Raw genomic sequence first — 15,650 nt, forward strand, 5'->3', positions numbered from 1 at the left:
AATAGGAGGGTTGGATCCTTGCCTAACTAAGCTGTAAGTGATACAGTTGCAACATAACCTATAAAATCAGGGGTGGCAAGACCTGATTTTAGGAGCCTGGCCAAATAAAGGAAATACAGGCTAACAGGATGGCTAGGCACCATTAGTGACTTAGATAAAGGCTATAGAGTGATTGAAAGACAGTGTTACCCACCAAAAACATTTGCTGTGGCAGCCCTCCTTATCCTTTCCAGGGCTTGTCTGGGAGGCTGGAATTGGGCAGGCATTCACTCAGCACCTTGCATTGTTAATGAAAGTGCAGAGCAAGGTGTTGTAGGAGTGCTTTACCTTCCCAGCTACAGGCTGATACACTAACATCAAGCACAGGAAGGAGGGATGCTAAAGAGAGAACAGAAAGGGGATAAATCTCTTGATACAAAAACCTACCCTTTATGAATAGGAAGGCTGTGGGTGCCAAGTGCTGCTGCTGGTCCAACTGTGATGTCTGCATTTACACAGCCCTTGGGCAAAAGTCAGAATAAAGCTTCTGACAAGGCACTTAATTCCCCTGTCTTTCTCTTGTACCTGGATAACCTTCAGATATTACCCAAGGTGCCTGGGATTTTCTAGGTACTTCCAAATCATGTGGGTGGTGCTTTCAGGACCATAGTTTTGGATACATAAGTACCTGGCTTATGGGCAGAGATGTGTATTAGGCTCCTGATTCCTCTTTTCAATGTGGTCCAGAGAAGTTGTTGCTGGATACAAACTGATAGAAAAGGTGCAGATAATAGTGTCACAGCAGTCCGCATTACTGTCTCACAGTAGGTAGGAATGGGAAGAAGAGCAGGAATATTCTTCTTCTGGATTGTGATGTACTCTATGCAGTCTCTCCCTCTACTAACCATTCTTTCCCAGCCCATCATAGTAGAATAACCACTCCTATAAGCTCTGCCCATGAGATTGGTGAGTTATTGTGTGCATGTTCCTGTATGTAACCCAGACATGTTTAATGTTGTGTTGGAAAGTTGAACAGTAGACAAAATTGTCAGAAAGGAAAAAGACTCCTTATCTCATGTGACCGCACACCAAGCCACTATGGGACTGAGCTCAAGCCTGAATGATAGATATACAAAATTTTGGCTAAGCCTGCACTGTAGATACATGTATTGGCAATAATGACACTTATCAACTGAGATACAATTTAATTTCCACTTAGGACCATCTGATGGCATTTGAATGGAATTTAAACAGCCCCAGGTGCTTATAGGTCCAAAGCAATTCCAAAGTCCTCAAACAATTAGATACCATCAGTGAAAACTAGATCCATGTTGCCTTCTTTTACAATGTCTGTGTACGCTGTAATTGTAAGGAACAATGTCCTAAAGCATTCAACCTCCTCAACCTCCAGGCTTCACTCTGCCACAGGGTTTCCTGGTATGGTTTGCTTGGGTGGGGGTGGTAAACAGAATTGTTCTTAAGTTCATAAAGTGCACCAATAGTCTTGGGATATTTCCACAGTACTGGTGTTTCTGATTTTGTTTAGATAGCCCTCATTGTTACTGGTCTGCTTGTTTGCTTCACAGTGCTTTCAAAACACTGACAGTGAGGATTGGTTTAATTTGCACATTTATGTCAAACTCTGTGGAAGGCTTTGGGTGGAGAAAATGCTCAGGGTCTATTTTAGAGAAAAAGACGTTAGTTTGATACTCTCAAAATAAACATTTTAAGATTTCATTCAATGAGTACATTTTAAACTCTTTTGGAAGGGTATCAAAAATCCAAGAAAAACTATCAACCAAAGAGAATCCCTCCTGACAACTCCGAGATGTCACTGCAGGTACAACATACATATTCAACCTAAAATGAATGCTGACCAGTTTTGCATTTCAGTAAGAAACAATGTAAAATATTTGTGCTGTTGGAGGCGGAAAGAATCTTTCCTCTTAATTATTTTGGATTGACTCCGAAATATTAGATCTTTGAATAAGCCTGATTCTGTAGGCAAATGAAAATAGGGAGGGAGTGAGAAAAAATTAAGAGAACAGAGGTGACAAATAATTTTCCTTTCTCTCCTGCATTTTAATTTACTTAAGATCTTTGTTCCCAGACTAGCAGCCGTAGTGGAGACTTCAGTAAGATAAGAATACACAAAAACTTTACAGTGGTGAGGCTGGCTTGATAGCTTGTGACGACATGAAAAGTCAAATTCAGCTAAAGCTTTGACTACAGATAACCTCACTTAGCATTGTTATCTGAATGAAAAGAAAATAGAAAAGTCTTCCACCACACATCCAAATTTACCTAGGACCTACAAAGAAAATGGCCTCTCACAGAAAAAGCTTTTTAACCAATCCCAAACATTCTCTCACAAAACAATTAATCTAAAATATTTTTTTAAATACTATCACCAGTGTTCACCATTTTTAAAACCAGCTTCTGGAAATAATATGCATACAAACATACTTAGTGTTTAACATTGCTGATTTAATCCACGCTGAGTGTAATTTGTCTATAACCACATATGAGAACAGCTGCCCTACTGCATTAGAAATCATGAGATTGCATTCACAGCTGAAGCACCTTCAGAATTATACCTGTTATTTTAAAATAACTTAGCTAGAATTTAAGTAATTTATCACTATCCATGCATGGCAATTCTTTCTAATATTAAAAATGTTAGTTAAAAGAAGTGTGTACATCACCACAAATACAAACTTCTCTGAGGTACAGAAACACTGCCTCAGTTGGCTTTTTTGTCTTTTTTTTTGTTGTTTTTGTGTGTAAGTGTATACTCAAAATTCTTTATAAACAAATATTTTTAACCTAAATTGCATGATCAAGAGACAGATATTTTGTTTGTTCTATTTATGGTTCTTGCTTAATAGAATTTGTTGAGGGCTTTTTCCTAAACTTTCTTAATACCACATCTTGTGCAACCCTTTTCCAAAGGAGGATCCAAACAGTGATGAGACATCAAGATGAGTTGCAGGTCTTTCTTTTTTCAGAGATTCAGCAGAGATAATGGATTGATTTCTGGATAATTTTCTGCCCCTCCTCTCTCAAATGCAAGTAGTCCTGCATGAGAGACAAATCTGCCCTTTTGAACAGCTTGCAGGATCAAGGCTTGTGTGTCCTCTTGTGTATCTGACTAGCAGGGATGGGAAAACCTGCAGCTCCAGTTTCAGCTTCACATGAAGTTACTAATCAGCTTAGTGAAAATACTTCAACAAGCCTTCCAGAGAGAAAATAGTGCTACTGTCTCTTGAGCTTGAGGAAGAAACTATAGAAACACCTTGCACAGTTGAAATTATGCCATACATCATAAAGAACCAGTATAAAGTATACACTTTCTTTTTTGTTGCTCTGTCCTGCAACTTAAGGAGCAGTCAGATACATCCTGGAATACTTAAGTGCTTCCACTTGAGCAGGGCAAAATATAACAACAACAACAACAAAAACAAAAAAACCCCAAAACAAAACACAAAAAGTAACCAAAACAAAGCAAAACAAAAAACAAATCCCAGACCTCTTGTTAGTTGTATTACATACATTAGCTCTTTCACAAATGAAATTGTGCTGTAATCAAGTCCATTTTGGAAAAGGAAAAAAAAATTAGTATATCAAAGGGGAAAAATAATTACTCTAAATGGGACAAAATAGCAGATCTATTGGAAACATGACAAAAAGAGGATGTCAAGGAAAAAAATTAAGTGGAGTCAACAAGGTTACACATAAGTAACACCTTAACATTAAACGAAATCTATTTTCCATTTTGACCTGGAAATCCCTTCCATTAATTACTAAAATCTATTTACACAGCAACTAGATAAAATCAATCTGATTGCTCACACCATTTTTGGCTCACTTTCTGTGGGCTCTGAGCATTCAACAGACTGGCTCAAGAGAAGTCAATACTTAGATGTTCTGAGTCTCCACGATATCCTAGCCATGATTCCTGCTATGCAAGTTCTTCTGTACTCGATATGCAGCATTTTGTTCCTGGCTCTGCCCCCTTGCCCCCAGCAAAGACATGTATGGAGGCTGTGCTTCCTTCCAGCCTTATATGGAGGCAAAGTGTGCTCACCAGTATCTCTGTTGGGCTGTTATGAGGGGTTCTGACAGGCCCCATGGCTGAGTTCCCTTACATTAACCAGATCAAAAGCACAGTCTGGCAAAAGCAGAAAAAAAAGTCAAACAGAGAAAAGTAGAAAGAGAACAGACAGTACTCGGAGAACTGGGAGAGACACAAACCTTCTTCTACACTTATTCCCCTTCCTCCTAGGAACATCCAGGAAGCTTCCAAAAGAAGTGATATCGATACATTAGGTGGAATTGCTCCAGTGACCACATATATGTACTCTGAGCCTGTCAGTTCAGCCAAGACAAAGACAAAAATATGGGATATATTTCTTCTGCTTTGGAGAGCACTTCCTCTTTAGTAGGCAGAGTCTTGCACAACAGAAGGTAAAATATCAGGATCAGCTGTACTATTGTTGGAAATGAGCACTGCTGGAAGATTTCTGAGACAGGTATGTACTTAGCTTTAATATCAGTAATTGAAAACTTCAGAAATTAACAAAGTCAGTTTAATGTAAAATCATCTCTATTAGGTGACTTTTTTTTCTTATACTTTGGACAGCTCAACACTTTCAATTTATTACTATGGTCTTTCAAAACTTATGCCACAGAGTTACATTTTCTATTCAGTGATTCTGAGACCAAAAGAAGGTGCATATTTCCCCCCCATATATAGCTAGAGCCAAATTAGCTTTTAAGTGAAGCTCCATCTACCTCAGCATATAGACATCTGAGAATCGTATTAATGTTCTTACAGCATGGCCTGTCTCAGTCCTGATCATATTTTCAGCTGTGGTTCTCTGGCATCAGCTTGCCACTTAATTAAAATAATCAAGGTATCATTAGAGAACAGAAAATTGTGCAAGACTTTCAAGAAACTCAAAATCAAAGCCATATAAATTCTGATTTTAACAGCACCACTAGCTGTTTTACCTCATGGTCTGACCTTGGCTTTCAAGGGATCATCTGCCGAGTGCTGGCGATGCTAGTGAGCAGCCGCAATGCATTTCCCTCTCTAATCTCAGCTGGCAAAAGCTGCTGGCTTCAAGTACTTACTTGAAGGGCTTTTCCCCCGTATGTGTCCGGATGTGGTTGTTGAGCGTTGTGGCACCGGCGAAGGCGCGCCCGCAGTAGCCGCACTTGAAGGGCCTGTCGCTGGAGTGCGTCACGACGTGGTTCCTCAGCTCCGAGGGCTGCGAGAAGGACTGCGAGCAGTGACCACACTGGTAGGGCCTGCAGTGGGAAGGGAAACGGCACCATCAGTGCTTTCTGTTGGCACAAGCAGGAAACTGCATGGGAGGGGGCTCCTGATCTTCCCGATGATTTCCAAAGAGAACTGTGGGCACACTTGTCTGGGTCTTTCTTGGGAAGCACAAACCCAAAGCTTCACAACCTCTTTAACAAATGTGAAATTCTTGGGCAGGAATTAAATGAGAATCTATGGGACCCAAAAACTATAAATCAACAAACTCGTGAGCCTGCACTACACATCTGTTTGCCTTAGTTCTCTCAAACTCAATGGTACTCCTTAGTCGAAAAAAAAGCTCCGCACACATTGGAGTTGAGGGACTCATGGAATCCTCTGTCTGCTGGTGTGAGCGACAGTCTTACTTGCAAATGCATATCTGATAGTTATGCGCACATCCTGTCATTATTCTGTAGCTATTCACAATTAAACTCCTCATATTGCTTTGGAGGGTTTTAGAGATCACTTATTTCAATAAGAGACTTGGAAAAAATGACTACTGTATTACAATTATCTTTCTGTTTTCTTATTTCAGTTGAAAATCTTTACATTTCATTAACATTTTTTTCTCCCTTCTAGATTGAAAATATCTTGTTTTAGGGATCTTGAAAGGAAACCCAGAACTCAGGTTTTCAACAACACAACTTGTTAAAAATAAACATAACAAACAAACACACAAAACTGACTGATATGTTACAAATTCAGAATCATAACAAGCAGACTGCAAACACAGAAAAAAAAAGGATACACAACAGCAATGTGAGACTGGTCTTCTGAAATGCCAACTAAAATAAAATGCCAAGAGACCGTGTCTATATATTTCTCTTCGATAAAAGTGGCTTTGTATCAACACCCTACTAGGGTTTTTTTCCATTTCACATTTGTTTTAAGTTAGTAGCAGAGTCTGAAATGCTTATCAGACCGCTTGCTAAGAAAATTAAGATCTTTTTTCTGGAGGGATAATAATGATTTTTACCCTACACAACATTTTAACTCTTGGTGTCTGCGTTTCCAGAGCCAATGGCCAACACAACTTAATTGCTCTCTCTGTAATAAATGTAGAGACAATGGCGACCAGGCATGTACAATTCAATTAAGTGCAAAATAAAGTGAACTATCTCATTTGTCAAGTGAACTGCTTAATTGTGGCTACTTGCATCACTGAACACAAATACTATTATTTTACAGTGCTTCAGAGCACTGAACCCTGATTGTAGAATTTTTTAGCTTGATTAATAGCTCAGTATTCATCAATAACTCAATAGCTTACAATTTTAATTACTTGCATTTGAAAACCTAACTACTCTCCAACAAGTTTGAAAGTAAGATATGAAAGCTGTGGAAAGGTAATTTAGATGACGTGGCCCTTAAAGATACACAGAAATCTGTAAAATAATATTTAAAAAAACCAAAAACCAAGAAAGTGTTCTTCTGTTTCTCTTACTGAAAGACAAGTAGTAACATGTCCAGTTTTCACCTTTCTTGGAGTCCAAAGTTAATTTGCACAGAAAATATTTATCAAATTTGGTATGAAATTTCAAGAGTGGATAAAACAGAGATAATTGGTGAATGCAGTAATCAAACACTTTTAAGCAAAATAAAGCAATAATATATTCTGTATCCAAGAAAAATTGATTTTTTTTAATAGTGAAGGAGACCATTAACATCTATTAGCCTCTGGTTATCTATTTTTAACAGCAACCACAAAAAATGATGCAACGCTACATAAAGCAAATTAATCTTTTTATTTTTTAAAGAGATAAATAAATCAATGTGATTAACTTAATGCAGTGAAAATTCACACTGTAACTTGTCTGTAAACAGTCAAAATTTCAAACCAGATATAGGTGAACATTGTGATGCCAAACAATATGGGTTCATTGGCTCAAAATAAATGTCTTCTTTACAAAATACTCAGAATATATTTCACTGTCTTACACTCAAGTAAATCATCCCTGCAAAAGATCACCAATTGTTAGATCACTTTGACTCAGTTTTTCTGATTGATCCACCTCTTGGGAGAAAAAGTTACCCTTCTCTTTGCAGATGATGAATTTATCCTGTTTATATCCAGGTAATTCTAATTAATGCTAAAATACCTAATTTTTTAAAGCTTAGATAAATGACACACATTAGGCAAAATTAATTTCAAAAAGAAGCCTAAAAATGCATTAAAATACTGTAACATCTTAAAAATGCTCCAATTTGCACAATTGCAGATTTAAATATGCCAAATTCTGACAACTTTTGGATGCTACTATTTTTCAAAGAGAAAAAAATAATTACATTCAATAAGTACAGAAGTTATCATTCTGTTCTCCGGTAACAATTTTCCTGCGCTCGGAATTTTTTTTTTCTTGGAAGAAAATAAAATCAATATGTTATTTTTAAAAAAAAATGAAAGTGGTGCTGAAGGACTGAGCCCGAGCTGTGCTCGGTTCAGTGAGTACATTGACATGGGCAGAGCATGCCTGCCTTTGATGTAGCAGTTATGTCTTCTGCCATCACTTTTGTCTGCACTGGGACAATGAATTCAGATGGTGACTTCACTATAACAGAGTTTTGCAGACACGGAGGAACAGCAACAAAGGGACAGAAATGTTGGTCTTCTTAGGCTGTGCTTTCAAAAATCCTCTGCTGGACAGAATGCACTCCCAGCTCAGAAAAACTCATTTCCTTGGAATAACTAATACACGTATTGTACTTTCTTGAGCTTCACAGTATCCATGTGAATCAAAATCTTACCAGATCATAATTTTAAGTTAGAGTTAAGAGCAGCTGAACTGATTACGGCCCTGTGCAGACGAGAATGATGTTCCAACAATCATCAAAAGTAGTTCTAATGTTTTTTATTGAAAACCTAGTTACATAGGAGCTTTTAGCTCCACATCTTTCTTTTTGAGCTAAAAGAAGGGAAATCTACCTACCCAGAAGAAAATTTTCCTGTTGGAAAAATTTTACACTCTTGTTATTAATCCCATGCATCACTGATAAACTATCTATGTTTACTGACATTCAGAATCCGCCAGCTTTTTCCAGAAACCTTAATCCCACAGTCTCTGACTCTATGATGGCTCATATAGGAATACAGGCCATGCAAACTGAAATTCTGAGAGCAATTCTAATGTAATAGTTTTCAGGTTTTGTGGTAATTCATAATTTGAGCTTTTCCAAGTTGTGCAAGACACATTTTTCAAAATGAAAACACTATGGAATAAATTTTGCTCTCTAAGCTAGACAATCTCTTGAATGACTTTGCTCTTTGTTGAGGTCTTTTGCTGTCATAAAATTTCCTTACTTTTGCAGCTGATATTTTTCTGGGTGAAACTACATCCTGTATGGGATCAGTACAAACTGATCAGTCAGGCTTCCCTATAAGGCTTACTGAACTTCACCAAAGCTCATGCTTTGGGCAGGGAGTGTAGAACTCCTAATATGTACAAAGCATGTTAAGAGAATAGAAAAATCCATATGCTTTCATCTGAAATAGCTACTGAGAGGCAGCTGTACATTTAGGTTCATTCTTTCTAGATTTTTGTTTAGCAAACCTGACATAGCTTTATTTGTCTTTTACTATTCCTCTGCCAAAAGAATATATTTTCCAAATTCTCGCTCCTAAGTGTATCTAAGTGTTATAAATTTATTTTCTACATCATAAAATATTAACTCTTTGAATTATTAGAACCTTAGAAAATCCAGTCATTATTTTCCACTGCATTTTCAAACTATTTCCTTTATGATTAATAGATTTTTAGCGTGGCCTTGTCAGAAGTGAATTTGCTCTTTTCAAGGGGCATATGGAATTCTAGTGTAATCTTAGAAGAGAAATTGCTTGCAAGGGCAAGTTCCTGAATACTTGTAACTTTGTCATTGAAACTCTCTCAGCCCAGTGAGACAAAATAGCGCAACACTGTATTCTTTTTCCTCAGAAAGAGCCGGAAAAGCACCAGCTGAAAGGAGAGACTGGCATGTGATTGAAAGTGTTTTTCTCCCTGTTGACGACTAAGAAGTAAAAAGCCAACATGACCATAGAGTTATAGAATGGACTATGTTGAAAGGGGCCTTAAAGACCATCTTGTTTCCAACCCCTTGCTATGGGCAGGGACATGGTGAAATATGGGTCTCCTCAAGCCAGGTCTCATAAGCTCTTGGAGATCTATTTCATGCCCAAGATGGCTCAGCTACCTTAGAAGGCATAAAATCAGCAGGATGGCTTCTGTGGTAGTGTTGGAAACAAAAAGGTTTTAATAAAAGGCAAAATAACAAAACTCTTTGCCGAGAAAAACCGAGCTAGGTGCAGAAGGTCCTTGCTCCCGGGAAAACACCTCACAAAAGCAATTAGTTTCTTTGTTCTCTTCTTTTTCTAGTAAATTGTGGCTCCTGCCCAATTAGCTATCCTTAAGTTTGAGGTGAAGACCCTCAGGTCCTATGACATGTCTTTTCACCTAATTGAGGAGTGAAACTTTTGGGCTTATTTCCTTTTTAAGGGGACAAAGGATATTTTTGTCATCAAGAGGGGGCACATTCCTAGAGGACATCTTCCACTCAAGACCCCATTCTGTTTGGCCACAATCATTCCCAAGACAGGGCATCGACAGCTTCTCAGGGAAAATTTCAAGTCTGTCTCATTACCTTCACACTAAAGAATTTCTTTCTTACGTCCCATCAAAATTTACCATCTTTCAGTTTAAAGCCATTATCCCTTGTTCTATCACTAAATGCAATCACAAAAAGTCTCTCTCCAGATTTCTTGTGGTCCCTTTGTGTACTGTAAAGCTCATATAAGGTGTCCCTGTGCCCTTCTTTTCTCTACCCTGAACACTCTAAACTCTCTCAGCCTGTCTTCATGCCTCTGATTATCTTTGGAATCATCCTCTGGACTCTCTGTAGGATGTCCACATGCTTCTAATGTTGGAATCCTCAGAGTTGGATGCAGAGCTCCAGGTGGGGTTTCACAAGAGCTGAATAGAGGGGAAGAATCACTTCCTGCCCATCCTGCTTTTGACACAGCCCAGGACATGTGTGGCTTTCTGGGTTGCAAGCGCACACCTGGCTCATGTCCAGCTTCTCATCCCCCAACATCTCTGAGTCCTTCTCCTCAGGAATGTTCTCAGTCCATTCTCCACCCAGTCTGTATTTGTGCTTGGGATTGCCCTGAACCACTTTCACTTGCTCTTGTTGTATTTCATGATGTTCACCCAGTCCCACCTTTCCATCCTGCCAAGGTCACTCTGGATGGCATCCTTTCCATCCAGCATGTCACCTGCCCTGCAAAACCTGGTGCCATCAGGAAACTCGCTGAGGGTGCCCTTGATCCCACTGTCCCTGTCACCAAAAAACACTGCTGTGCTAAATAGCATCAGCCCAAATAGCAGCCTCTAAGGAATATCTCTGGTCTCCACTTGGAGATTGAGCCATTGACCACAACTCTTTTGAGTGCAACTTTCCTGCCAATTCCTTATCCATTGAGGGATCTGACCATCAAATAAATCCATGTCTCTTCACTTCAGAGACAAGGCTGCTGGGTGCAAACACTTTGCACAGTTCAAGGTAGGTGACCTCAGTCTCTATTCCTTATTCACCAACTCTGTAAACACTGATGTAGAAGGTTACCAAATTTGTCAGGCATGACAAATTTGCCCTTAGTGAAATCACCTTGGCTGTCATCAGTCACCCCGTTATTTTCCATGTTCCTTAACCTGGTTGCCAGGGGGATTTAGTTCATGCTCTTGCCAAGTACCAAGGTGAGACTGACTGTCCTGTAGTTCTCCAGGTCTTTCTTTTTAGCAGTGGAGGTTTTTTGAACCAGCAGAACTTCACCAGACTGCCATGACCTCTCAAATATGACAGATAGTGGCTTAGCCACCTCATCCACCATTTCTCTCGGGGCATACATATGCTTCTCACCCGGCTCCAGGGCTTGCACACCTTCAAGTTCTTTAGATGGTCTTCAATCTGCTCTTCTACAGCTGGCAGCTCTTCATTCTCCCAGTCCCTGCTTTTGCCTTCTGTGACATGGGTGATGTGACTGGAACATTTGCCAGTTAAGTTATTGACTAGCTCAGCCTTTGCTATGTCCTAGTTCACCAGGCCTCCTGCTTCCTTTCAGAGAGGTCCCACATTTCCCCTGGTCTTCTTTTTATCGCTAATGTAACAATAGAAGCTTTTGTTGTCCTAGATGTCCCTGGCCACATTTAATCCTACCAGGGCTTTAGCTTTCCCAAAGGGATTTCTGGCTGCTTAGACCACCTGTCTGTATATCTCCCAGGCAACCTGTCTGTGCTTGCATTCTCTGGAGGCTTCCTTTCTGTCTTTGGATTAATCCAGGAGTTCCCCATTCATCCATGCAGGCATCCTGGTGGTTTTTTCTGACTTCCTCTTTGCTCCTGGGCTTCAAAAAGGTGATTGATCTCACAGTCTCAAAGAGTGGGACGCAGGGCTCCCTTGAATCCAGGACAGCATTTCCCGTTGTTATAGGGTGGAGGATGCCATGCCACCGCCCCTGCAAGAAACCCCACAAGCAGCGCAGTTTGAGGTGGGGCCAGCATCAGCTCTCAGGATCTGGCCTTTATACAATGCACAGCTTTTTAAGAGCACAGCTGCAGTCAGAGGAGTTAGGTCACAGATGTTCTCAAAGGAAGGTATTTTTGAGGAATGCCTTCTTCTAGCAAGTCAAATTAAGGCTGGAGAGCAAAGTGACACTTCAGGAAACTGCTAACTTGCACACAGCAACATCCCAAGCATCAGCAGAGCCATGGGAAGCTACTTTCACTGCCTCTGGACTCCACATCCCCTGCCAGGTTGGTGCTCCCCTCAAGCAGCACAGCTGCTGTCCTGAGCACCTCAAGCACCATGCAGCAGCAGGGATGGCAGAGCTGGACCTGCTGGGAGTTCTGCAATCATCTGTTACAAATGCTTGGGAAGAAACCAGCCAAAGCAGAAAGCCAGCATTGGAGCATATGCAAGCTTCTGAAGCTGTCAGGGAGAGTTGCTGCTCTGTAGACCTGTTATTGTTACTGGCTCTGAGTACTGGGCAGTTGCAAACCTTTATGAGAAGATTATGCAAGAACCAGCATTAAATTCAGCATGAAGTTTACTTTAACAGAGCAATACTCAATACACAGAAATAGACAACTCTTGCTCAAAGCACTTATTTTTTAGAAGTCTGTTTTGGAGAGGTTCAAATCAATTAGTGGACTTGGGGAAAGCATCAAGGTCAAAGACACAGAACCTATAAAGAAAATATAAACACAAAATGGACTAAGCCATGATATTAGAGAAAAGCATCTATTGAGCTGGTAACTTCAACTTCCTGTTAAGAAAAACAAAACAAAACAAAATATCCTTACTATTTAATATTGAGGTGATATTGCAAAATATGAGTATATCTTTTGAGTAAAGAAGAATTATGAGTGCCAGATCACATCCATAATCTATCATCTATGAACACATTTATGGAGTGTGCTTTGTCTCAGATTCTCAGCTTGAATCCCTGGCAATCTATGAGAATATTTATCATACAGATGTACAGGTTGTACATGAAAATATGCACACAGAAGTCTTGAGAACTGAAGCTTTCTGCCTTCCCTGAGCACCAATGTGTCCTGAATCTGGTGATCAGAGTAATGTGGAAGAGTGCTGTCATTAAAAAAGACTGTGTCATTATCAAAAAAGTGGTTGCTGTTAAAAAAAACAAATAAAAATTTCTCATTTTAATAAGGAGTTTTGGTTACCCTGTTCTTGAGCCTTCCAAACAGGATTGTTGGGAATTTCTGCAGAAGAATGGAGGAAATAAAAATAATAAAAATAATAAAAATAATAAAAATAAATAATAATAATAATAATAATAGTAAAGCCTAAAAAAACTTAAAGAAAAAAACCAAAACCAAACAAAAAAACAAACAAACAACAAAAAAAAACCCTCCACCCCAACAAAATAAACAAAAAAAATTCCTATGAAAAAAGATTTTCAACTCTTGCTTCCAGAAATATCTTCTGAAACTGTTTCTGTCTGGTCTAGGCTTAAGCAAGGCTTAGAGGCTCAGAAGGTCCCCCAGTTCAAGATTTTACAAATTTAAATTTCCACCTCTCACACACACTTCAACCCCAATTACCATAAATTTCAGAGAAGCCCTAAAAATGTAACAAACTTAAAATTTTTGGGTGGAAAGAGAGAAGTATATAAGTAAGCCAGTAAAAAATTAAAAGTGATTTTAAATTAAATTCTTAATCTTTAAATAAAACAAAAAGCACAGCAGAAGATTTTAATAATTTCTCCTATTTGGGATTCATAATGTTTTACAATTATTTTTATTTATTAAGTGATCTGCCTGATAAACAGGATCATTTATTTCTTACTACTTCATGGAATTACGTATATTATGGTCTATTTATGTCTGCTCTCATTTAGATGTTTTCTTAATCTTGGTTGTTGTATTATCTTTGTTTGGATTTCTCAAGCTTCAAGTAGTCTGCTTTTCTTGTATTTCAGACCATGAATCAGACTCCTGTACAGACTCAAAGGTGTTTTCCCTGCACAGCACTGTTGCAAAACAAATACTAAGCCAGAACAGACAGACTAAAGTCTATTTCCTAGAGATGACAGGCCCTGCTGTTTCAGTCACATCAAAGATGCAGTGGCTGGTGCACTTACAAATTGCTGACAATAAATGAGGAGTTGTTTATCAGCTGGAGCAGTGCTGCAGATGCTGAGAAAATAAAAACCAGAGAGCTGCATCCAGTACTTCAGGCTGGCAAGCAGGTATTCTTCCACAAATCATACCTTACTTTTGTGTCTCCTGGAAATTTTGTACAACACTGTAAAAATTTTTCATCTAGAAAAATGCAAAGTGTTTAAGAAACCAAAGGCCACTTTTTCTAGACACTGCATCATTAAATAACTGGTACCCACTAAAAGACAAAAAGTTTCCTGTGATGTAAGCTCAGACTGTAAAGGTTTCTAAGCAAGGATATGATAACCCAGATCCTAGGGCAGTTATTTATGGTAATTTCAAGCATGGAATGAATTGCAATGACCTTAATCATAGCAAGATGATTTCCTACTCTGCTCTAGGGTATTCTGAGCTGACAATGCTCCAGACTTTCTTGAGGAAGCTGCTGGCTGGGTAGGCACAGGAGGGACGAAGAGGTAAGACACCATGAATCAGCACCCTACTAATGAGAATGATCACTTTTAAGAGTGAAGACCAGAAATCCAGACTGTGTTTCAGACAATATTTGACAAAGCTGCTTAGGAGGAAATAAATAAAAAAGGAATAAAATTAATTTAAAAAAATTAATCTCTCACCTCCACAATGAAAGATCTAATGGTAAGACAGATTTATCCCCCTTTTCTTTCTCTGACAAAATAAATATTTAGCTATCACTTAGAGTGGAGAATAGTGCCATTAAGAGAGACCCTTCTTGCATTAACTATTATCTGCAACTTGCTTCTTCACAAAGGAAGTCACTGGTTCAAACAAAGGATGAAATCTAGGTGTCACACCTGATTGAGTGAATCACTGAAAAAGTGTGTGGAGGACCTCACAACATGCCTTTTCTGCTTCCAGGATGCACCATTTTATGCTTTACAGTATGCTTAGGATGCTTTAATACCAGAAACACAAAAGTCCATGGAATGTAGGACAGTAGATCTTTCAGGACCCATATTCTACATTGTGACACCTAAATTACCGGTTTTGTCCTACAGCTTCCCTAGCAAGGCATTTGCTTCTGCTAAGGCAAGCATGAAATCCAGAAAAGTGTTCAAAGGGCTTGTTCACATTCGCAATATTATCAATTTTTAATTTTTATTAATATTAGCTTAGAATCCAATTAGTCCCTAACATGCTTGACATTTCTTCTGGAAAAATGGACTTATTCTCTCCATAGCCATTGAATCACACAGGCATATGTGCACATGTAGATACTACACAAAGTACACGAGGAGACATAGACATGCACACAAACACATACACAGACTCAGTCTTTGCTGCTTTTTTGGTAGTGGTATTTTTAACTCTAATTCACAATTAAATGTTGATTTTTGAACAACCTCTCAGGGATTTAGCTGTTAAGCTCAAATCTGCACAGCTGAAGAAGAGACAAAATACAGGCAGCCTTTTTTATTCAATTAATTTGATTTTTGTCTTTTGTCCTGCCAGCTATCAAAATTGTCAAATAAACCAGCTTTGATTCATAAATAATGGTTCCATTATATTTACTGTGCCACCGGTCAGAGTACCTGAAATTTTAATTCACTTGTTCAGCTAAATTTCATCCTCAGTTCACAGCCATAAAATTCTGTATTGACAAACTTTCAAACCAACTTTGACTCTGAGGTATC

General features: G+C 38.8%; 1 protein-coding gene across 1 annotated transcript in view; it reads right to left on the bottom strand.

The window, feature by feature from the left end:
* Positions 1-15,650, bottom strand: part of PRDM6 (PR/SET domain 6) — an 80,141-nt gene that overhangs the window by 5,906 nt on the left and 58,585 nt on the right. Inside the window, exon 8 of the mRNA XM_014309134.2 lies at positions 5,116-5,292. Within this exon, the coding sequence (XP_014164609.1) occupies positions 5,116-5,292 (177 nt within the window). The remainder of the gene's footprint in view (positions 1-5,115; positions 5,293-15,650) is intronic.

The sequence above is a fragment of the Geospiza fortis genome, unplaced genomic scaffold, assembly GCF_000277835.1.
Source record: "Geospiza fortis unplaced genomic scaffold, GeoFor_1.0 scaffold44, whole genome shotgun sequence".
NCBI classification, from domain to species: Eukaryota; Metazoa; Chordata; class Aves; order Passeriformes; family Thraupidae; genus Geospiza; species Geospiza fortis.